Raw genomic sequence first — 24194 nt, 5'->3', positions numbered from 1 at the left:
CAAACATTTTTTATATTCATGATATCTACTAGAACCCTTGTTCGGACATATTTCTGTAAGTTACAGGTCTACAATTTAAAAAAAAATTTCATGAAAAACAGTGGATCACTTTTGGTACAGAAATCTAGACCTCAGTGTAACGCTCAGGAGGTTAAATGATAATAATATTTATAAATATTTATATAGCTGTGGATTGGATCTATGTCCCGGAAGTAGATACTAATTGATGGAGGTGTCTAGCAAACATTTGTCTCCTTTTAGAATCGGTCTATTCGTGGCGACGGCCATCTTTCCGAAGTCCAATCTTTATGGTCGGTCAATGCAAAAGGCTCAGCCAAAATGGCGCCGTGACGTGGGACAGGAAATAGTGTAATGAGTAGTGCAATGGATTGTGTGCTTGTAATGTGAGCTTGCAGTGATCAGGGAAAGTCACATTATAGCGGTCTGAGATTTAGGTGAGTAAATGGGGGGACAAGCAGCTGAAGCAATGAGCTTGTTGGGGGAGGGGGTTGTTGTCCTGACTCCTGAGCTTGTTGTTTTGGTGGTCACATGACCATTATTGGATGTATTGGGGGGGGGGGGGTCTCAAAGTTTAATTTCTGCAGCATGCTGTTCATTTGTAAAAAACATTACAGAGGGTATAGCACCACCTTGATGCCCCTACCAGCCTGGGACCGTAATCCCCCTATAGCGCTGGCCATGATGATCCATTTTCTGCCATAAATCTGAGTTTCAGGTTCTTATCGACTCTTTGCTGAAAATAAAAGATTATAACGTCCACAGAACCCCAAAACAACTTTACCTGTAAAAGTCACCACTGTGTGTGCATCCAAAAGCTTGGAGACCACTGGTGCCACCATTTTGGATGTGATGTCAGCGGCCCCAGCAGGCTCACAGTTGTCAAACCCCATAGGAGACCCCACCTGTCACTCTCATTGCTCATTGGAGGCGCCATCGGTCACCCTCATTGCCCCATAGGAGGCGCCATTGGTCACCCTAACCCCCCCCCCCCCCCCTATAGGTTGCGCCATCAGTCACCCTCATCATCCAATTGGGTGGTTATCCATCACCCTCATCACCTTATAGAAGGGGCTGTCCGTCACCTTCATCACCCTATAGGAGGGGCAGTCCGCGTCACCCTTATCACCCCATAGGAGGGGCAGTCCATCACCCTCATCAACCCATAGGAGGGGCAGTCCGTCACCCTCATCTCCCCATAGGAGGGGCCGTCGGTCACCCTCATCTCCCCATAGGAGGGGCCGTCGGTCACCCTCATCTCCCCATAGGAGGGGCCGTCGGTCACCCTCATCACCCCATAGGAGGGGCCGTCGGTCACCCTCATCACCCCATAGGAGGGGCCTGTCCGTCACCCTCATCACCCCATAGGAGGGGCCTGTCCGTCACCCTCATCTCCCCATAGGAGGGGCCTGTCCGTCACCCACATCATCCCATAGGAGGGGCCGTCCATCACCCTTCTCACCACATGGGGGGGCCATCTGTCACCCAGAGGAAATAATTGTCGGGGAATTGCTATAAGAAATTATGATATATACAGCTTATGGTACATCAGCATTATCCGTAATTACAAAGAAATTAATATGGTGTCTCTGGAGTATATGACACCCAGACCAGGTCATTTTACAACCCCCCAGGTTTTTAAGAATTTATTATTAATAAATATTATATACTATATATTATTATACTATAATAATAAAAAATTTACAATAGTGGGGTGGTGTAGCGCCATATTGTGTTGGTGGTAATTAAATTTAAAAAATCCCATTGGCTAAGTTCTGACCAGTAGGAATTTTACGATCTCCAGCACTCCTCCTGCATAGTTTTCTGCTTAACTCTCGCCCTCCCTGAAGAGTGTTGTTGATTGGAGCACAGTGTAGGCTTGAAATATGGACTGTTGTGCTCTGTGTGAAGGGGTATAGGGGGCAGGGGGCTATACCAAAAATTGGAATTTATCATTTTTCTTTTTCCATTTCAGATCTGCTCAGCTATGACTGGCTAAAGAGGATGGACCACACAAATCAGAAAATGTTTGCACAGAATCTGACAGTAAGCAAACCATCACTATGATGAAAGAAAAGTCCATCAAGTTCAACCACTAGGGAAATAAACATATCCCAGATATAAAACATAGTTGATCCAGAGGAAGGCAAAAAAAAACCCTACTACAATTTGGTTTAACAGGGGAAAAAATTCCTTCCTGATTCCATGAGGCAATCGGATTCCCTGGATCAGCATTCTCTGTTATTTTTATTTTAAATCCCCTATCCCCAGTTATATTCTGTGCTCCTAGAATAACATCCAGATTTTTCTTTTCTATAGAAGTTGCTGAAACTACTTTCTGAGAGAGCCGATTCCACATATGCACAGACCTTACAGTGAAAAATCCCTTCCTTATCCTGATTAAACTTCTTTTCCTCCAGACGCAAAGAGTGCCCTCTTGTTCTTTGTAATGATCTCAAAGTGAATAATGGGGAAGAGAGTTCTCTATATGGACCGTTTATACGTCTCTTCTCAAGGGGCGTTTCATATTTTAAAATAAGGTGTCATGTGACCATTTAAATTTTTTTCTCATTAGGTTAAGTCAAAAAGATGAATTCAGTCCCAACCACTGGTCAGAAAAGGATGAGAGTAAGAGGAAAGAAAAGAACAAGGAAAAGAACAAAGGAGGTGAAATCTGGACAGCAGGAAAATGACAAGTGCCAGGTAGGTCTGTGTTAGGAGATGATGATTTTGAATATAAATTGTGTGTTTCAAACAATTCAGGCACACACGGGCTCTAGCTTGTATGAAAGAGGGGGTCAGGTATGGCAGGATTTCATAATGCATTTGCTTTGGTGACGTTTCCGGAAGCCATTAAAGCTCCAGTCTGGGGAGATTACACACAGAAGGTATTGGAAGGCTGAGGCATAAGTATTTGTTAGGGGGCAGCTGGAACTTCCATTTTTTCTGTGTTTAAAGACCCTCTATGGGCAAAAATGAATTCCCAACCCTAAGACCTGGTATATTTGAGCAGATACCAGTTTTGCAGTTAACCACCCAATCATTAATTATTCAGTCAATACCATAACCTAATGCCAGTGCTACACAAACCTCCTCAGTGTTCTCCCTGGCCTCTTTTTGCTGGGCGCACCACCCGGCACTTTTCGGTACCCACTAGGCTGTTTTTGTTACTAAAAAGTTGGGTAACAATACCAGGACCACCACCCGCCTACAAATTCTTCCTACCCAGCCTAAAACCAATTCTGCTCCTCTTCTCCATAACATAGAGAGGATGGATGCTGTAGTCCTCAGATTGCATTGTAATTTAAAAGAGCACAGGGAAGAAATTGTCAGCTCTCACAATTTTGGGCATGAACGAGGCATTCATTTTATTTTCTTGCTGTTCTAGATATGCTTTTTTGAAGTATTAAAGAAGGATCATAAACGGCATTACGCATCGGAGCTACACAAGAATTTGTCGGTAAGTCTGCTCTTTTTTTATTTTTCAAAAAGAACCTTTTGTCTTTGAAGATTGTGTTGCTCCTCACTATTGTCAGTGGCTTTTAGAATGCTGGGTAATGTATTGGTTTTGGTATTTGTTTGGTATTGGCTGGGGAGAACACTGGCCAGCCTGGGAGAGGAAGTGGGAAGGAACACCATGGAAAATGCCACAAAAACACAAATTTGTATTAATGGTTGGAAGAAAAGGAATTCATCTTGTACTGGAAGGTCTGCTTTAATAAAAGCATACCCCAGAACTACACCTTCTAAGAGTCCTTTACCTACACACAGTGGGCCGGATCCATTCCAGGTTTGATGGTTCACCCATATTCTATTTTCTCTAGTTTTGGAGAGCTGAGGAGTCAAGACAGCAACAAATGATCTGGGATAACAAAAAATCAATGTATGCATATAGAATGGGATAGATAGGACTGTGGTTAGCTAAAGTTCTGTAGTCCAGCAAACAGGGCTGCATTTCCATGCCACAAGGCATGGTTTTGTCCCCCCAGCAGGAAGTTAGGGGCTTATTGGAGGATGGGCTTTTTATGGGAGATCAGCAGTTATTTATTTGTTTTTTCCTGAAGCATTATTAAGGGATAAATGATGGGAATGTGGATGTAGTGCAGTAGTGGATATATTTTGTAAGAATAAATAGGAATATTATGATGCTTTGTATCTGGATTCTCCTATTTAATTCCATTCATCAAAATATCACTCCTAAAGTATCCCAGAAAATATATTCAAGAACAGGGATTGAACACTCCACCTTTCTACACTCTCCCTATCATTGAATTCAAATAATGTCTGGAGTTCCAAATGAAATTTCCATTGTATTATAAATTGACTTTAAGATTAGAAAAAACTTTGTGACAACTTGTTTGTTTGGTTTTCTAGGAACTTAAGAGGCAGTGTTTGTTTGAGGCAAGATTTGCTCCGACACTTAAAGAACAAATAGAAAAAATTGATAAAAAAAAAGCAGAGTGGGAATTAAAAAACGGCAAGCTAAACAAAGATGGCAAAACGCCTGACAAAAAGGCACCCAGTGGGGGATCCCTTAAAAAGGAAGCACCTGGTGAGGAGACACCAGACAAAGGAGCCTCTAACATGGAAGAACCTGACATGGGAGCCTCCAACATGGAAGAGCCTGGCAAGGGGGCCTCCAACATGGAAGAGCCTGTCAAGGGGGCCTCCAACATGGAAGAGCCTGTCAAGGGAGACTCCAACATGGAAGAGCCTGGCAAGGGAATCTCCAACATGAAAGAGCCTTGCAAGGGAGACTCCAACATGAAAGAGCCTGGCAAAGGAGACTCCAACATGGAAGAGCCTAGCAAGGGAGCCTCCAACATGAAAGAGCCTGGCAAGGGCGCCTCCAACATGGAAGAACCTGGCAGTGGAGCACCCAACAAGAAAGCTGCTGACATGGGAAAAACTACCAAAATGTCCTCAAACAAAGAAATACATGGCAAGCAATTGTTTGAGACAGAAAAAGTAAAACATAGCTTGGAAATATTCTTCAAGCAACTTGCATACATTGGTAAAGGTTTATTTTACCTGCCTTTTCTACTTTACTGATTCAGAATCAATGTCTTAGTTTATTTTTCTTTTAAAACAAGAAAGGCTGTCCCCTGCCAGAACAATCCAAGAAAGGATCCCCTCACTCTTAAGGGAAGCAGTGTTTTTTCTGCAGAGGATCAACACTTCCCTAGCTGTGATACAGATAGAGCTCTCCAATCAGTTGGGAGAATGAGCTTAGCAGATTGGAGAGCTATAGGTCTAACTTAGCAGGGAGCATGCCAGTCCTCTGCTTCCCTACATAGACCAAGAGTCCTTCTTTGCAGCATGCTATAAGGGGGCAGGCTTTTTTACTCAGGCTAATTAAAGGAAAGCAAAAACTATAAGCCTTTACACAGCTTTCAGTTTGATGAAGTTCGACAGTATTGGAGCCAAGCTTTAAGTAGGTCAGAGAGTAGAGGGCAGTTCAAATGTTTTCTGGAAGGTTTGGAAATACGCATTGATGATTGCAAAGAAATCTTCACTGTCTTTTATTTTTGTATTATGTAGATAAGTAATAAACAAAAGAAAAAGACATGGCTAGTATGCCACATTGATTGATCCCTGGACTGCGCTCATCATTCACATATAAATTTGCATTCAGAGTAGAGCTCCCCCTGAATTCAGCAGCCTGTAGGTAAATCGTTTCTTGTCCTATATAATGCCAGTGTTGTTTAATGATATAAATTTCTCTGTTTCATTAAACAGGTCTTGAATACATTTTGGAGTATCTTCCAAATGAAGAAGGGAAACGGAGCTATGTATGCAAACTGTGCAAAGATGTGTACGGGAGAAAGGGCATATACTATCACACCCAGTCAGTTAAGCACAGGATCATGTACCTGGTAAGTATATCAACTGGCCAAAAAAATATATATGTGTAAAGATATATTATTTTTTTGTAATGCTGTAATTGTATCCTACAGTTTACTGCAAATTTCACTCATCAACAACCTTGTTCAGGGAACATGATCATTGTTCTGTGTTCTCCCCAGCCCCTTTTAGCCGGGTGTTCCACTCGGTTTCAGTAACCAACCGGCTGTTTTAGGGTGGGTACTGAAGAGTTGGGTGCCTGGGTTGAACACTGATTGTTGATTGGAGTACTATATAGAAGTTGGACGTGAGCATTTTTTGCTTTGTCTTCTAGGCCAAGCATCACAAAGAAATGGGTATTAACATGAACTACAAAGTAGACACCCAGAACAAATACAGACACTTGGTGGCTTGTACCCAAAATATAGAGAAAAAATCTGGAAGGAAAAATCCAAAAGTAAGTATTCCTGATAATTGTTTGACTTCCCCTTGGGCCTAAATATAGGTTCATCATCATTCTGTTAGTCCCTGGTTTCTACAATTTGCCAGTCAAAAACAATGGCACAAAGACATGCCCTAGCTGATATTTCTTGATTGCTGCACATTCTGATTTTCTTTTATCTCTTGGGAGAGCATGCTGTGAGAAAATGACCACAGCCAGCACAAAAGCAAAAAAAAGGCTTACAAGATAACCAACCATTCAGAGATTTTAGCAACTGGGGAGTCCAGCAAAGAGCTGCTTTGGGCTTGTTGCAGGTATAAGCAGCCTAGAGCTAAAAAAAAAACAGCACTCCCCTATCTCTGAGCCATCTTATAGGAGGTATTACTCTGTGTAAGCTCTAACTGGAATTTAAAGCATACATAGAGCATTCTCGCATTGCTCTCCCTGGCTACACAGAACACAGAGTATGTGCATGTGGTAGGGTTGGCATTAAAGTACAGGGTGTCCCAAAAGTCACTATACACTTAAAACGAGTTCCTAAAAATTACACAAAAAATGAGTTTATTCAAATTTTATGCACCAACATTATTTGTCATCACAGTTTTACTTGCTAGGCTTGCAACCACGTTCAAACTAGTTATATACCAGAGTATACCTCCACATGAACGCTTCCATTTTCCACAACTTTCAGCCACCTTCGGGTGCAATCCTCTCTGACGTTTTACAGCATCTCTACCCCGACCTTGCTGCAGGCTGTGTGGATTCTTTTCTCAAGCTGTAACGGGTTACGGGGCTTAGTGGCATACATGTTACTTTTGATATACCCCCTCAAAGAAAAGTCCCAAGGTGTAAGGTCAGAGGAGCGCGGAGCCCATTCGAGGGGACCCCTTTGACCGATCCATCAGTCAGGAAACTTGATGCTCACAAAATCTCTGACTAACCTGGCAAAGTAGGGAGGGGCTCCGTCTTGTTCATAAAAGACATTCGCAAGGTCACTCCTTGCCCTAATTTGTGGCACAGTAAACTTCTGCAACATCACCAGGTAATTTTTTGCTGGGTTTCATTTTCCCCAAATTCAACACTTCTCTCAGTTAACCCAACCAGAGAGATGAGAAAGACTTGTCTCTGAACCATAAGTTTTCCAAAAGCTGAGGGTCGTTTTGGTAATGGTGTAGGAGTGATTCACACATTTCTACACGAGCATCCTAATCTTCCTCTTGAAGTTCTTCAACAACCTGAAGTCGGTACGGGTAGAGCTTTATCACTCTCCGAAGCATCTGTTGAATCAAGCTTTTGTTGATGCTGAATTACAGTGCAGCCCTCCGGATGGACTTTCCAGGGCTTTGCCCGAACACGCGCTCCAAGAGTTTAGAGTTTTCATTAGTAGTAGTAGTAGCAGGCCTTCCGCTTCTTAGTTTGTCAAGAACTGATCCTGTTTTGAGAAACTTGCCATGGATAGCTTTAATTGTGTTACACGGTCACACGAGCTGTGGGACAGCCATAAAGCTCACGCTCAGTTGGGGACTGAAAAACTTCTTGCCAAATGGCAATTCTGCAACACTGCTCCAATGTCAACTGGCAAGCCATGGTTAAACTTACAAAAACTTACAAATTCCTTATTGTCATATGCGAATGGCCTCAAGTCCCCCTGAATGATACCTGGAACGAAATATAAAAAAGAAAGTGTGTACCCTGTATGTGCATTAGGCCGGGCAGGCATTAAAGTGAGTATCTTGGTTGGCATTAAAGTGACTATGTGCTTGTGTTGGAATCTGCATCAAAGTGAGTGATTTGCATCTGGCAGAGAGCTCGTATGACACTCTATAGCCAAAACACAGTTTCACTTTAAATGCCCTCCAATATCTGTTATCTCTCCTAATTGGCTAAAATAATGGCTGTAACTTTTACCTTCAAATACCTATTGAAGAAATCCCTTGCAATGTTGTAGCAGTGGTAACATTCCACATTAATTCAAGTCTCAGGAACAGACTTATTGTGAAATCCCCAGTTTACACTGTTCTCCTAATGTCTGTATGACAGTAAGTTTGCATTAAATTCATATTGTCTTTCTATAGCTGCTGTTGATTAACTTTGTCTTTCTTTCCTTGCGTATTACAGATTATGAACAAAGTTTATGTTGAAAAAACAAATCCAGAAGAACTTCAAGGTACATTCCTTTCCTTTTGAATGTTTATTTAAAGGGTCAGTTCCTAATAAAACAGATATTTTAGAGTCTTATTAGGTGGAGCACAAACCCCACTTACTATTGGTGAGATCTTTTTACTAAGTTCCTGGGTGTGCACGCCTGCTGTGCCAGTTCTAAGGGTTACCTATTCAGCACAGAGGGGTTACTGTTTGAATTTACTGTACCTCCAAAAAGCTAGGGACTAACTTAGATCACCAAGCCCTGCCTATAACTTAAATACAATTCTCCAGCATTGTCTGCATGGCGGTTATTACATAGACCTTAGGTCTTTTCCCTAGACTGTAGTTGTATGCAGGGGATTTCTTAAGTGTCAGCAATTTGTGTTTAGATTGTAATTTTAACCAAAATATATATTTGAATTATGGTTGAGTGCTGACAGATGAATCACTCTGTGGTTTGTTAAACAAATGCAAAATCTCCCATCCCTGACCCCACTGCCAGAAAGGAAGTCTTTGATGTTAATCTCCGCTGAAGTTGTTTCAGTGGCTGCGGTAAGTTTACAAACCTGGAAGTCAAATAAGTTATGAACTCTCCCTTTTTTTGAAAGAGTTGGTCATCGGACCATTTTTTGGGGTTCTAGCAGCTGTGGTGAGGTAATAAAGGCAAAATGTACCACATGGTGCCTGGGAGGGGGCATAAGTGCACATTTATTGTTTGCTCTGCATGGACATAGCAGAGGTTTGCCAAAAAAGCCATATTTCTTTTATTTTTACATCTGACAGTCTGATCAGATGTATTAGAGCAATCTATCACCTTAATAAAAGTAAAAAGATAAAATATTATCACCCTGTTAAAGGATTTTAATTGTATCTCTCGTCTGGACTACTTTAACATCCTCCTCTCTGGTATTCCACTAACCCGACTCTCTCCTCTACAATCTATTATGAATGCTGCAGCCAGACTCATTCATCCTTCCCTCCCTTCTCTTCATTGGCTTCCATTTCACCTTAGAATCAAATTCATCTCCTGTGCTTTGTCTTACATTCCCTCCATAGTTCTTGTACCACTTACTTTTCTGACCTGGTAAAAAAAAATACACCCTAGCCGCTCTCTTCGTATTCTAATCGCCTGCTACTGACTTTCTCACTCATAACCTCATCACACGCATGACTGTAAGACTTTTATGGAGCCACCCCAACTCTCTGGAATGGTCTTCCTCATCCTATTTGGCTTGCTTCTACTTCTGCTCATTTAAAAGAGCACTCAAAACCCATTCGCATACCCATATTCTTCCGTTTCCTAAACCCTCACTACTCATCCACCAATTCATATCCCCCCTCCTATTGTGTGTTACTTCCCACATTGTAGGCTCTTCGGGGCAGGGTCCTCTCCTCCTCCTGTTTCACTGTCTGTCATAATAATGTAATAATAATCTTTCCAGTGGGACATTAGTCAAATCTTCACTTACCTGAAAAGCTCCCGGTGCAGACCCCTTTTTAGTACTATTTTTTCCCCTATGGACTGCTCTGTTACTACTATGTTCTAGCTACTTGTATGTAGACACATGGTATTGCCAGAAAGGACTACAGGGCACACACTATACTAATACATGTTAGATGGCAGCCACATCCATAAATCTTTATGAGAGTGAAGTTTTTGACTCAGCACCTGCAGGAGAGGATGAGAGGTCATCCTTTGCTGACTTTTCTTCCTTCCACTGCTACAATGTCTTGTAGTAACTGGCAGGAAATTCCACAGAGATTGGAAGGGAAAGCAGATACACCTGGAAAAGTGTGATGAAAAGGTTTTCCTTCCAGTTTTGCTATGTAAGAGAGGAAAGGTTACATCAATGAATATCCTCTCCCCTTTCTCTTTCAGTTTGAGTCAGATACAATGGTTTTGAACTAAATAGCATTTGTATGTATACACCTTTTGCACTTCTGTCATACATTAAGAACATATCTTGTGATCAAACAGGAAAGGAAAAAAATGCTAAAGCTTTGCCTATGGAAGGCTTCTCTCGCGACCCAGCATTTCACAGGGACCCAAGATCCTATTTTTCTAGGTTGGGCTTTGCCGAAACCATGAGGATGGAAAGAGACTCATTCCGAGTTCATTTCTTACGTTGTGATCCTGATAACCCGTTTATTGGAAGTGAAGGATGTCGCCGAGGAGTAGGATACATAAATGAGGAAGAGGCTAGGTTAAGACGCACTTTCTCTGATGGACGTTATTCAATGAGTCAAGAATACTTAATGATGCGCCGCCTTGGCAGCGATGGCCACTATCCAATGAGTCCAGAAGATTTAGTAATGCGCCGTCATTCCAGCGATGGCAGTTATCCAATAAGTCGAGAAGATGCAATAATTTGCAGTCGTTCCAGAGATGGCCAATACTCAATGAGTCAAGCAGATGTAATGATGTGTCGTCCTTTCATTGATGGCCTATACACAGGAAGTGAGGAGGACGCCATGTTTAAATTAAACCACGCTTTACTGAAAGCTAAAGCAGTAAAGGGCCAGGAAGGAGCAGGGCTGCAGAGCGGCTTTAGCCATGGCAGATCCAGGATGAGCTTGGAAGGAGCAGCTTTGTGCCAGTCTACCACTGATCCCCGAACCCAGCATCAAGAGGCTTCAACAATGCACCGTTCTGCTATTGTTAGCCATCAAATACCAAGAGAGAGAGGTGCTATAAAGCGACCGGCTCATGCAGATGATCACGCTTCATTTGTTTCAAGATCTATAGAACCTGAAAATATTGCTGATGTTGACCTTGCAGCACCATCAAACATAAGTCAAAAATTGGCAGCAATACGCCGCGATGGTATGACAGCTTCATATACCAAGGGTTTCCAAGGGAAAACATTTAAAGGTAAGGCTGAGCCTTGCTAAATCCTTTATTTGATTTTAGCTATGCACCTTAGCTAATTCTCCCTTTTTGATTACCTTGGTTTCCTACTTAAGAATTAAAGGCGGCTCATGAAGCTGTAAAGAGAAAACTGGCCAAAAGGTAAATATGTTTACAAGCTTTATATAAAAATTATATTGTCCAAAAGATTTTGTAGCTTGGGTTCAGTTTTTATATTGCTAATGTCTAGACTACCTTTAATTTTATGATGATCCCTGGAACCCTATTGGATCTCAACACCAGACTGTACATGGGGTATGGGCATCTCCCCAGATTGAGATTTAGCCCAACTAATGCTATGCCCCCACCCCTACCAGTGCTAAGTACCACTCACCATTCAACTATATAATGACAGGATAAACTCCTGTGTTTGTCATCTGAGTTACAGGGCATGCACATTAGCTTAAAGGGGAAAATCAAATCTTGGTCCAAGGCAGAATTAAAAAAAAAAGTCAGGTCAAAGTCCTATGCATGCAAGGCTTCGGGCTAGGACCTACTGGGACTCCCCATGAAGAACCATTTTTGTTCTCTGCATGACATTAGCAGTTCACCAATATGTAAATTTAATTATATTTATTGTTTTTTTAACAATCATTTTTAATTATTTGTTTTCTTTTTAACTAGTGGGGAGTCTTTTTCAGAAAGTGACAGAAAAATAGTAAGTAATCTAAACTATCTCTAATATTTCGAAGCCTTTAAAAATGCAGTTGGGTACTCTGATACATAATATTGTATGCACTTGTAACTTGAATACGTTAGGTCAGGGTTACAGGAAATAAAAGTGGACAGTTCTGCTAGTTAATGAAAATCTAACTGTTCTCTGATATCGGACATCATTAACACCAAACTCTGGTTTTAAATATATTGTTTTATGGCTGTCCTAAAATAGGATTAATTACAGTTATAGATCTTATTATGGATTATGATATATAGCCATTGTGTGCCTTCACATGCTGGACTCTAACAAATATTGTATAATATGATATAGATGTCACAAAGTACTATATAAAGACTGTAATTTGACTCATCTAATAGTTTATCTTTCCTTCTCTCCAGGATCCTGATGACTCTTGTCTGGACGAGTTCTGGTGTAATCATGAGGTTTATGATTTCTTGGTAAGATTATTTTTTTTCTTGTTTTACTTTTCAATCTTTCTTGACTTCAAACTCTTTTCCTTCTCTTCATCTCACTCTTTATTTATTCCTGCGTTTTTGGTGATAGGCCTTCTTACCTTAATTTCTTGTTGCTTGTACTTTTTACCTTTTGCTCTTCCTCTTCCTTCACTTCGTCCCATTTCCTTCCCTTCCTTCCATCCATCACTTTTTTCCCACTCCTCCTCACCTTTTCCTCTGTCTTACCCATTTTCTACTCCACCTTTTCACTCACCTCCTCTACTTTTCCCCTCTTTACCATCTTTGTGGCCTTCTTTCTCTTACTTTCTCAAACTCTTTTCCTAGACCTCCCCTAATTTCCTCTCCCACTTGCACCTTGCACTTTCTTCTCACCTTTCCATTTCTATCCTTATTATTCCGCCTATTCTATAACCTCCCCTCCCCATAACCATTGCATTTTTTTGCATTCTTCATTCCCTGTTTAAATTTTCTCCGTTCCTTTCCCTGGATTTCCCCTCATTTCCCGATCTCGCATCACCCATTTACTTGTTTCTTTTTCCCTTGCCTTCTCTACTACCTGCCTTGCTTTCACCTTTCTCTTCCCTTCCTTTCCCTCACTTTCTCCATTCTTTTCCCTAAATTTCCCGTTTTTTATTTTATAAACCCCACCCCCATTACCATTTTCTCCACTTTTTTCCTTTGCCTTCTGCACTCCCTGTCTTCGCCTTCCCCACTCTTTCCCCTTGATTTCTCCAAATTTCAGCCATCACCCATTTTCTCCTTTTGTTTTCCTTTGCCTTCAGCACTCCCTGTCCTGCTTTCACCTCACTTTCTGTGATCATTTCCTCACTTTCTTTCATCATTACCATTTCTTGCCCTTTTTATTACTTTTTCTTTTGTCACCCCTCACCTTCTCCATTATTACTCTACCCCTCCATTCCTTCCTCAGCTGTTTGCCATTATTTTTCATTCAGTGCCCCCCCCCCCCTTTATTATTCATTCTCCTCCCTGTCCTCCACACCCCTTGTTTTACACCTTCTACTTTGGGAATTCCATATTGACGGGCAGAGTGACGGGCAAGGTAGTTCTAAAAATGTATGTGAGAAAAATATATTTTTGCATTTTGCACCAACAGGCAAACTTTGAGGTAGAAAGCAAAGAAGATGTTGAATATGTGTTGAAAGTTATTGACCGCTTTGCAAATGCCTTGATAGCACACAAGAAACGCACAAAAGAATCAAAGATGAGGATTCTGGAGGAAAAAAAGAAACTGGAAGAAGACAAAATGGTAGCATTCGTTTTATGGTTTGTGATCAGAAGGTCTAACTTTAGTGTATTAGGACATAAATATAATTTTTTTTACCTATTTCCTGCTTCTTTTCTTTTTCTGTTCTGACTAAATTCAAGGTTTTGGGTATCTGAATAACTGCTTTAAAAATATAAATCCAGTCACCTAAATCTCATCTAAGCTTCATCATATTCTTATAACTTTCTATATTTCAAAACTTAATAAAGTAATTCCTGATGATCCAGCCATTGTTGTTCTTGTTCAGGCATTTTATATGATGACAACACCTCATGTCTATTAATTTTGTGCGCTGAGACATAATCCTAAACTTTTTCTGTTGTTTATTAGGCTTTTTTAAACACTTCCGGGGTTAGTAAAGCCCTCAACAGCAAAACAGAGCAAGGAAAGTTCCCACCTGAAGCCACACCCCATAAAAGTCAAGGTAAGATAACTAGTTTTAAATAGGATGTATAGAAGTGTCCGGTCTTTAAAGGTGAGCTGCCAATTCTATCACATAGCATTGTACTAACTGTCACTAATATCTGCCCTATATTGCTGCACTGACACAGCAATTGCCACAGTGTGTACACATTATGGCACATCTGCAGTAACAAAACACATCTGTCTGATATTTAGAGTTCCCATATGGCTTAAACAAAGTGGTACTTCCATTAACTTTACAATTTTGAAAACATTCCATTTATGTCAAAACATACAACTATAGTAAGAATTTTCAGAGAATATCAGAGGCTTTGCCTAAGCTTAAAAGCAGGAGAAAGTATTTCCTTTTTCTTCCCCGGTGACCAGACTGCAACATTGTACCTTGGCAGAAAGTCACAAGGTGAAAGGCTGCAGCATGGACTGATGTATCCCAGACATTTGTGAACACAGCCAAGAACTTACCAGGTACCAGGATTTACATTGCGTGTCATTTCTGAGCCTGGCTAAACAAAAACTGAACCATTTGTTTGAGAGAGAAAATGGAAAAAAATGGAGCCAGTGCTATGATTATTGTAAGAGGTAGTACATATATAGAAGTATTACTTAGCAGGTATTCACTTACCATTGACAATGTAAGGGATGCACAGTTCAATTTAATTGCCTCTTCACAGCTGGCTGTCGATCTGTAGATAGAAGTTGTGACAACTATTTTTGGTAACCAGGTTTTGCTCTTTATTCTTGCACTGCACCATTAAAAGCATTCGGAGAATCAGATTCTTGTTTCAGACCAGACAGTTCTTTTAGACACTGCCCTGGATGATGACATTACCCGGTTTAGGTTTAAGGCTATGCTGCTGCTTTAGGAGCCCCTGTATGCCATAATAAAGAAAGACAACTTCAGGCTAATGTGGCCCCACCCTATCCCACGTCACTACTTTGTGTGTTGTTATGGGTCCCAAAAGTTGAACCACTATAGACAACAGTGCTCAACCCAGAATTTTTTTTAAGCCGGGTGGGAAGAAATTTTAGGTGGGTGGCAGTCCCTGTATTGTGACCAAACTCTTTGGTAACCACCCAAAAACAGCCGGGTGGGTGCTGAAAAGTGCCGGGTGGTGCGCCCAGCTAAAAGTGCCTGGGGAGAACCCTGGACAAGTAGTAGAAGAGTAAAAATTCTCCTTGCAGACCACCATACATGGCCAGGTTTTTGCTTTTCTGGAAAAGCCCTTGGTTGCAATAACAGAGAAAGACACCTGACCAGTAATATGCCAGAGTCATGCTGTTGGTTACCCCTTTTACCCCTTTACCCACTAAGCAACCTGTTCTTTTAATACGGTGTGTCATGATTGGTGCCAAAAGCGGCACCCCCACTTTACTAATGAAGAAGAGGTGTAATTGGACCTTGCTGACCACCACACATGACTTTAGGTTCTGTTTACAGCTTTTATGTACAAATCATGTGAGTTTTTTTTTTCCCACAGCCCACTCTGATGTAAGTTCCAGTACCAAGCCTCTATCTTCTGGTGCTTCTTCCATGAACCCAGCACCTGCTCCTCAGCCGTTTGACTCCTACCACCCTACAGGTACTTGTTAATTCAATAATCACCGTCTTCATCCTTTAGCTTTTTGGTACATAAATTAGAAAAATCCTTATTAACTGGCTCTAGCCAATTAACAATTCTAAAATTGTTTGTAGATAAAAACGCTGATGTCTACTAGTTTCCTGCACATGGCCTAGATACTTACAAATACTGTGTCTGATTGAAGTGGATTTGACCTTGGCTTAAGAAACGCTTTCTTGAAAAATAATCATAAAGCGTAGCAGAATATGTTTAGCTACAAAAACATTTGCTCTAGGGTTCTAGGTCAGCTGATCATATGACACATTTGCCCATTTGTGATCTCAGCTTAGGGGACACATCAGCACTTTGAACGGTGGTCATTCTGCTATCACACATCGTGACCAAATCCCTAGCTATGTTATCAGCCACCACAGAATCCTATAAGGCGGTAGGCGGGCAGGGTGTGGGTGACTGTGAGGGTGTTGGTTGACTGTGTGTGATTCTGTATTTCACACTTCCTATTCTAGAGCTACTCCACTGTTGTATCTGTGTAAGAACAGTGTCACCACCAGGCATCAGGTCACCTTCCTGTTCTCTAAAACGTAGAAGTGTTTTGTAGTCTACAAAGACAGCTAGGAACAATGTAACTGATAAGAAAGCAGAAAGGAAGTACCCAGTACACAGACGGGAGCAGATAAGAGTTTGTTGTTTGGGATTATATACACTTTAAGGACTTATTCTCACTATGGCAATGTGCTGCCATAACCATGTTGGTGTGCATTGTGTTAGGGCAGCCCATTTTTTTGAATTGGATTACCAATGGTGCTGTCACATTGAGGAAGTGTCACGCTTCTTGAAGCACTGGGATATCTTCTTCATTCAGCTGGTCAGTTGTGTGGCAAGGATGTCAAAATGTCATTTACAGGTTAAGAGCATTGAGCATGTTTTGTCTATCACAACATTTTCCAATGATTACCATAATAATCTCAAGGTTTCCTCAATTACTTCTACTTCTATAGGACCTGCAGTAGACAGCAGGCAACCAAAGAAACCAAGATTCTCCCAGGATAAGGAAAGTCAGCCCAGTCCAGCAGCATCCATCAGACCTCAAGGTAACTTTTTTTTTAACCAAGTAGTTAGCCTTTTTCAGAATTTTAGAATTGTTGCGGCAATGCTCTTATCCCTTTAACCTCTTAACCGCTAGAAATCATAAATGACATTGCACCCATAGGTTTATTGGCCCCCAAAATGCTCAATATTTATAAGACGTGTTTCTGTTTTAATGTTGATATTTAAACCCAGCTGAACTTTAAATGGAATACATTGCATGTGCACCAAAACAGAGGGTGTACAGAGTTTGTTTTCTTTAGAAAGCCTTGGTGGAAAAGCCTGTCTCCTGCCAGCATGCTATAAAGAAGGACCATTGCTCTCTTTATGGAAGCAGTGATATCATTAGAGATTCTCATATGTTGGTTCTAGATCTAAGATCAATTTTCTTACTGTCTAACTAACTTTGTCTTGGAAGAGGATGTATTGGATCTGCAAAGGCCTAAATTATATTTTTTTTATTTCTTGTGGGAACATACTGGGCTCTACAAGTCCCCAGCATGGGGTTGTCTGCTCTATATTGTACATTTTTTTGTCATTTACCAACTCCATTTATTAATGCTAATATTCTGAAGAATGTCTTGCCTAGATAATTCTAGCACATTTGTACACATTCTAGGCCCTTCCACTTATAAAGTATGTACTGATTTTAAGGCCCCTGTCGCCTACAATTTACTTTTTCTATTGCAAGCAGATCCCTAAGCAGATAGATTGGCTTAGCTCTTGGTGCAGGTATAAGTTTAACATTCTTCCTGAACACACTACCCTTGCCAATGAATATCATTATTTGTGTGAGCCTTTGTTGTTCAGGTTTTAAGAGTCAGGTCTTTATGGCTGATCCCCCAGTCTTGATTTGGATATAGACTTCCCCCACCCATGGAAAAAATGGGTGCTGGTATTTTTTGACAAGCTGAGCTTGAGTTTCTAACTTGTCTACAATTACTGGCCTAAGGTAATTTTGCCTTTTTTATAGGGAGTCACCTAAAAGGCAAGTAGTAAATCCATATTTACAAAAGGATATTCATCCTAATAATATCCTATATTTTTTTCCCTTTAAAGGTATTGTTTCCAGCATGCAACTTATTCAATATCAGCAATCTCTTGACCCCAGAGTTAACAGACGAGTCTCTTTCAAGGAACCAGCACCATCCTTCAGTGAATCAAGACCAACCTTGGAGGAGGAACAGAGACATAATGTTAATCAGCCAAAACCCAGCATAAATGAGTCTAGTTCCTCGGTGAATAAATGTAGCCAACCTTTAGATCAGTCAAGATCATCCCTGACTGGCTCAAGGCCACCAAAGTATGACTCTGGTCCTCCTGTGACTGAATCCAGACCACCCTGCAAAGAGCAGAGGTCACCTCTCGAACAGTCCAGACCACCTTGGAATGAGACAAAACCATATATGAGTGAGCCAAGGCCAGGCATGCATGACTCTAAACAGTTTGAATCAATGCCTTTGCATGGTGAAATTAGATCATCTCTGAATGACCCAAGGCTATCACTTAGTAAATCAAAGCCTGAGGCAAGGCAACCTCACAGTGAATCAAGACTACCCCAGCCAGGGCAACTCTACATCGAGTCAAGACTACCCCAGCCAGGGCAACCCTACATCGAGTCAAGACTACCCCAGCCAGGGCAACCCTACATTGAGTCAAGGCAACACTACAGCGAGTCAAGGCAACCTGACGCAAGGCAACCCTACAGCGAATCAAGACCACCCCAGCCAGAGCAACCCTACAGCGAGTCAAGGCAACACTACAGTGAGTCAAAACTATCCCAGCCAGGGAGACCCTACAGTGAGTCAAGGCCACTGGAGCCAAGGCAACCCTACAATGAGTTAAGGCTACTGGAGCCAAGGCAAACTTACAGTCAGTCAAGACCACCGGAGCCATGGCAACCATACAGTGATCCAAGGTCCCAGATGTCGGACAAATTTACAGGTAATTAGTATATATATATATATATATATATGTGTGTGTGTGTATATATATATATATATATATATATATATATATATATATATATTATATATATATATATATATATATATATATATATATATTGGAGGAGATGCTTTTAGACAGTCCCCTAATAAATATTTACTTTGCAGGAGCAGATATTGCTTATAACCAGAATAATCACTCCCACAATCCATGTTATCTCGGCACTCGGTTTGGAAACAGTGGATCCACTGGTGGCCCAAGGCCATCCTATGGACATGAAGTCAGAAGGTTTGAAGGTATGCTCAGGTGATTTCCACAGGAATGATTTTAAGTTAATATAAAGTAATATCTATTCTAAGGGGACAGTTTAACCAAAGCTGTCTTTAAGCCACAATGTAAAATTTGATATGTTGATCTTGATGATGCATTTCTGTTCCTCGTCCTTTTAAAGTTCATGTTAGTTTCATTTTTTGAAACCAATGGGACCAAAAAAGTTTAAAGAGAAAAAAAAGTGGTTCTAACCTATATCTTTTATAAATAATTCAATTCAGAAAACCCTTTTACATAAATCTGACCCCGCTGATATTTTTTACCACAACTAAATGTCTTTTGGCTTCTTGATTGAATGATGACCATCCATTAACCCCTACATCACCACCACTGGCCCTATATTTATCTTTATCACAGTTACATAAAATAGTGTAGATGGGGTAAAAACACAACTAGACATAAGAGGTCTATTCTAAAGTTATCCTGTGCTTTGCCATTGCAAGAAAGGCAACATATTCACTGTAATGTTCCCATACCAGAAAGTATCTTTATTTTTCTTCACCATTGCTCCATTCAGCGGTTCGGTGAGGGAAAGGAGTGAATTAGTTCATGATCCCTTCATTTATGGAGGGGAAGACACTCTTTACCCATTTAACACCACAATGGGCTAACCGACAAGCACCAACAATGTCAATGTTAGAGGTCAGAGTGATCCACATGCTCCTCTATAGTAAGAAATGGTGGATATATTCTTTACTTCCTGTGGTTGAACGGAGCAGTGGGAGGTGAATTATAGGCTGAGTATTTGCAATAAAGCAAGCCCAGGTTTGCATTAAACTACATAATTTGTACAGTATATTGTGTATTTCTGTGTTTGTAATGCATGTATGTATATATGAGAAATACATTTTAGATATATACCCTAATAAAAACTTTCTTATGTTATAGGATACATGAACAATTCAAGCTCTGGCCAGCACTATTCAGAATCCAGTTATATATCCTCTTCATATCCCATGAGCAAACAAAGACCTTCATTCCATTTATCCACAAACAGGCCTCCAGGTAATAGCTTTACTTTCATGGTCCTCAGTCTCCAGCATACAATACAGTCTACAGCATACTCAAGTATGCAGACAATCTTTACTCTGATCATACAGGATCATGGGGGTACAGTTTTAGATATTGATTTCCCCTGCTTTATAGGAAACCTGTGCTTTGTCAATGCAGGGTAAAGGAAATGTTCTTTTTAGGCTATTCTAGCACTAATCCGGATACCCACAGGGGAAGGGAGAAGCCCTTGGAACATACACTAGTCAGAGCAGTAGGTACAAACGTATCCAGTTAAGTTGCTCAGATCATTACGCTTGACTTATTTTCCTGCTGCCACTTCACCTTCTAGGACTGGCTGTTCACTTGCTGGGGAGCTGAGGGTTTTCTCCACACCTCTAGATAACAGCACTGGGTCCCTGTGCAGCCAATTCTAAAACACAAAAATGAGCCACATGGTCTTCTGGAGCTAGAAGAATTGGGTATAATACTCTATTCCATTTTACCCAGGCAATGGTTCTAACAAAAAAGGTAAATCTATCAGTCACTGGGACTAAATAAAGCAAACCTAATAATGCATTGGAAAAATAATCTAAACTAGTAAAAATATAAATGAATAAAAATATATAAATATAGTAAAATTAGTGTAGTATATAATAGTAATATATATATATAAATTCATTGGAAGAGATATAGTCTGGTCAACTGTTTGGAAATGCATCTTGAAGTCCTAATAACCTGAAAAACAGAGGTTCCCCAGTCTGTAAATTTTAATACAGCTTAGATCATAGTAATGGGCCAATTGTAACAGGCCGATAGTACATACAAGCTTTGGGCACTACCTTCAAATGATAACTCCTGTAGATATGAATGCCACAAGTTTATGGCAGTACTGGGGCATGGTTGCCCAACATTGGCTTTGTATCATCACTGTGATGACATGGCCAATGGTCCTGCAATGTACGTGATAAAATCAGAAAGAGAGGTATCCTCCGAAGGTTGGCTTCTGTGGTCTGGGTGTCACCTGAACCAATGTGGAGGGAGACAGAGAAACTCTGAATTATATATTACTATGTTTTATTTAGAAATATTATTTATTAGGAATATTAATGTTTAAATTAGGAATAAACGCTGTAATTTCTGTCATCCACCGGTCTAATTCAGGTAACAATTTAAAATGTAAAAAAACTGCTTGGAATTGGGCAATATCTAACGCTTGATAGTTTTGTAAATGTCAATAATGCAAAAAATATTATCTAATAATTTATTTTGGTTCCACATTTGTTTTTTGGTTTCTGATTTTTTTAAGTTAGGTAAAGTTTTCAGAGATCACAAAAATGCAACATCCAAAATGATACAGCCACATCGTGGTAATAGACAATATCTGTGAATGTTCATGTGGAGCTTCTGTGGTACTGAGAAGTGACTTGATAAACTTGACATCTAAAACATTCATTTACAGGGACCCAGAGCCACCAGCCTCCAGGTTCCATGGGACCGCCATACAACATGGCTCAGGGTCAGTGGTCTAATCAGATGGCCTCCAGAGCAGATACCTATCCTATGGGAGGCTATGGAGACGGCACAATCATGAACAGGTTCCCAACAGGTTACCTAGCAAGCCCCAGCTCCATAAAATTTTCAAGTAAGTGTCAGTTTGTAATTTAAAGAATACAGAATACTTCTTATAATTCGCACTTTAACCCTCCATATAACCCCTACACTACCGTTCCTGTAAATTTAACATCCTTCCACCTTGGTAACCTAGTATCCATCTTCCCTGAAATCCTCATGTTAACTCTCCCTATAGCCTTAACTTCCCAACCCTAGCACCATCTTTCCCACTTCCCCTGTAATCCTTTCCCACAAAGCTTGCAACAACCCTTCCTGTAGCTCTTACTCTATACCGCCCTTATAGCCCTAACCTCCACCTTCCCTATACTCATTTTTCTGTTAGGTAACCCTAACATCAGCCCTGTAACCAATAATTTTCCCTGTACTTCTTATACCAAGACTTCCTGTAACATCACCCCCTGTAACCCTTACTCAAACCCTTCCTGTAACCCTAACATTAACTCTTGCTGTAACCCTGACTTCCACTTTCCCTGTACCCCTATTCTAAGGCACGGGTCATCAAACTTTTTTTGGCCACTAGGCTATTTTAGGAGTGGGCAGGAGCACACTAGGCTGGACTCAGCTAATGGCTCGGCCCCCCACCAGAAACGCTCCCTGAAGGGAATTGCGGAGGAGAGGGAATTTTCTTCAGGGGGCCACAGCAAGAGGTAGCTCAAGAGCCACATGCGGCTCCGGTAGTTTATTCCGGCCTAGGGGGCGTTAGGCCGGAACAAACTACCGGCTAGGCCATATCTGGCCGACCTCTGTTCTAAGGCTTCCTGTAACCCTAACATCACCCGGTAACTTTCCTTGTAACCCTAATAATAACCCTGACACACCAACCTTCCCTTATGTAACTACACACCTTTTGCTTACTTGCCCACCTGGGAATCCTTTGTACAAAAATGCTCTGTAAATCGTTTTTTCTTTCTTTCAGGAATTCTGTAAATAACTGAAACTTGAAGGAACAATCTGGAGACATTTTACTTACATCACAGTATAAACAGATTTCCCTGGACATAACTGTATTTTCCAGTCTGAAGACACTTTTCTGTAGAATGTAGAATTCTAGAATGTACATTCAGAATTGTACATGTAGAATGTACAATTCTGTAGAACTGTAGAATGAACCAAGGAAAATGAAATTTATTTTTTGTCAGTAAATTGTAAATATTAAAATCTGTGTTAGACTATTTTTAAATTGACACAGACACCTCACCTTTCGCTTGTAAGTATTTTATTAGCCTTTTGTTGTCTTTTTTTGTTGTATGAAATAAAAAAGAAAAACTCTTTCCAGTGTTATTCTCTAAAGACTTCATTGGTTGTGGCGCCATCTGGTGTACATAACAGCAAGCAACCCTGTGATTTTTTTTTCCATGCAGGGCAATGATTAAATCCATTATTCTTGCAGCTCATATTTTTCCCTTACATCACTGTCACTCCCATTCAGATCCTGGAAGGGAAACAAAGGGCTCCAGGTATAGATGAGCATTTAATTCACCCCATGTGACTCTGCCGGGCTAATAACCAAACTTCAGTGCTGTCATATGCGATGAATCCATAGCAATGTGAAAGCTAAGGCTCTCCCAGCAGCTGAACGCAATCTGTGGTCTTATTGTTTTACCCTGCTTTGGTCAAAGGCTCGTAATAAATATATTTCATATCTCACAATGAGTGATTTATTGAAGCTCTCCAAGACAGGAGAAAATAACATTGTCAGTTACTGGTCTCCTATTCCATGTTTATTGTACTAAATAAATACACTGCCATTGGTTTGTGACCACCTGACCATTTCACCCTATAGGAGCTTGCTGGGCATCCCAATATCAACCCTGAGTCCTTGTTTGAGGCTAGAACATCCTCTGCTGGGAATATTTGTGTTGGTGGGAAATTGTGCCCATTCTGTTTTTGTTTTAGGCTGGGTACATAGGAAATATTGCATGTTTTCTTTATGCCCCGCCAGTAGATGGAGCTTTAGAAACATTTACAAATGTTTTTAAAAATAAATGTAATGTAAAAACTGTACACAAACCTCAGTAACTCATAGCCATGACCCCCCTATTCCTTCTGATAAGGCTTTGTGTCAATTAGACAGAGGCAGCCTAAAGGTAGGCAGGTTTACACACAGATATATATATACATGTATATTAAACTGCTTCCTTTTAGGCTGCCTCTGTCTAATTGAGATAAAGCATTATCAGATTAGAGGGGTGGGGAGTCATGGCTATGACTGATTTCCCTTATATGTATACCTATGCAGTACTTACCTAAAGACAGACATTTATATATGTATGTATCCCCTGTGTATGTATCCTCTTAGTTCTGATAGATGACAGTGGGCCGTTACCTGGCATTCTATATGCTATTTTACCAGCTATATACAATATAATAACTCCAGTTATATTATCTGTTCCAGTTTTATACAGGGGTGTGTTAAAACTTCAACCG

The 24194-nt window shown here is 40.7% G+C and overlaps 1 protein-coding gene across 2 annotated transcripts; it reads left to right on the top strand.

Annotated features, from left to right (window-relative positions):
- The first annotated feature begins 372 nt into the window (after positions 1-372).
- Positions 373-23038, top strand: LOC140341680 (uncharacterized). 2 transcript variants are annotated; one of them, XR_011922936.1, is made up of 21 exons: positions 373-455; positions 1994-2064; positions 2594-2721; positions 3407-3478; positions 4393-5032; positions 5758-5894; positions 6197-6319; positions 8423-8471; positions 10428-11321; positions 11414-11459; positions 11982-12015; positions 12414-12473; positions 13606-13758; positions 14107-14200; positions 15678-15779; positions 16778-16870; positions 17925-18809; positions 18980-19118; positions 20031-20147; positions 21595-21777; positions 22684-23038. XR_011922936.1 is itself a non-coding variant. In XM_072427534.1 (21 exons), the coding sequence occupies exons 3-21, from the start codon at positions 2608-2610 to the stop codon at positions 22692-22694; spliced, it is 3936 nt and encodes a 1311-aa protein (XP_072283635.1). In that variant the 5' UTR covers positions 373-455; positions 1994-2064; positions 2594-2607; the 3' UTR covers positions 22695-23038. The 2 variants fall into 2 exon arrangements, 1 of the variants encoding a protein (XP_072283635.1); XM_072427534.1 differs by having other exon boundaries at positions 18980-19108.
- Positions 23039-24194: the final 1156 nt, after the last annotated feature.

This window comes from Pyxicephalus adspersus, chromosome 12, assembly GCF_032062135.1.
Source record: "Pyxicephalus adspersus chromosome 12, UCB_Pads_2.0, whole genome shotgun sequence".
Taxonomy (NCBI): Eukaryota; Metazoa; Chordata; class Amphibia; order Anura; family Pyxicephalidae; genus Pyxicephalus; species Pyxicephalus adspersus.
Note: the sequence above shows the minus strand (reverse complement) of the source record. Positions and strands in the feature narration are given on the sequence as shown.

Coding starts and splice junctions, on each gene's coding strand:
- LOC140341680 (XM_072427534.1), top strand. CDS start 2,608: ATGAATTCAGTCCCAACCACTGGTCAGAAAAGGATGAGAGTAAGAGGA. Junction 3,479..4,392: donor AGCTACACAAGAATTTGTCG/GTAAGTCTGCTC, acceptor TTGGTTTTCTAG/GAACTTAAGAGGCAGTGTTT. Junction 6,320..8,422: donor CTGGAAGGAAAAATCCAAAA/GTAAGTATTCCT, acceptor TGCGTATTACAG/ATTATGAACAAAGTTTATGT.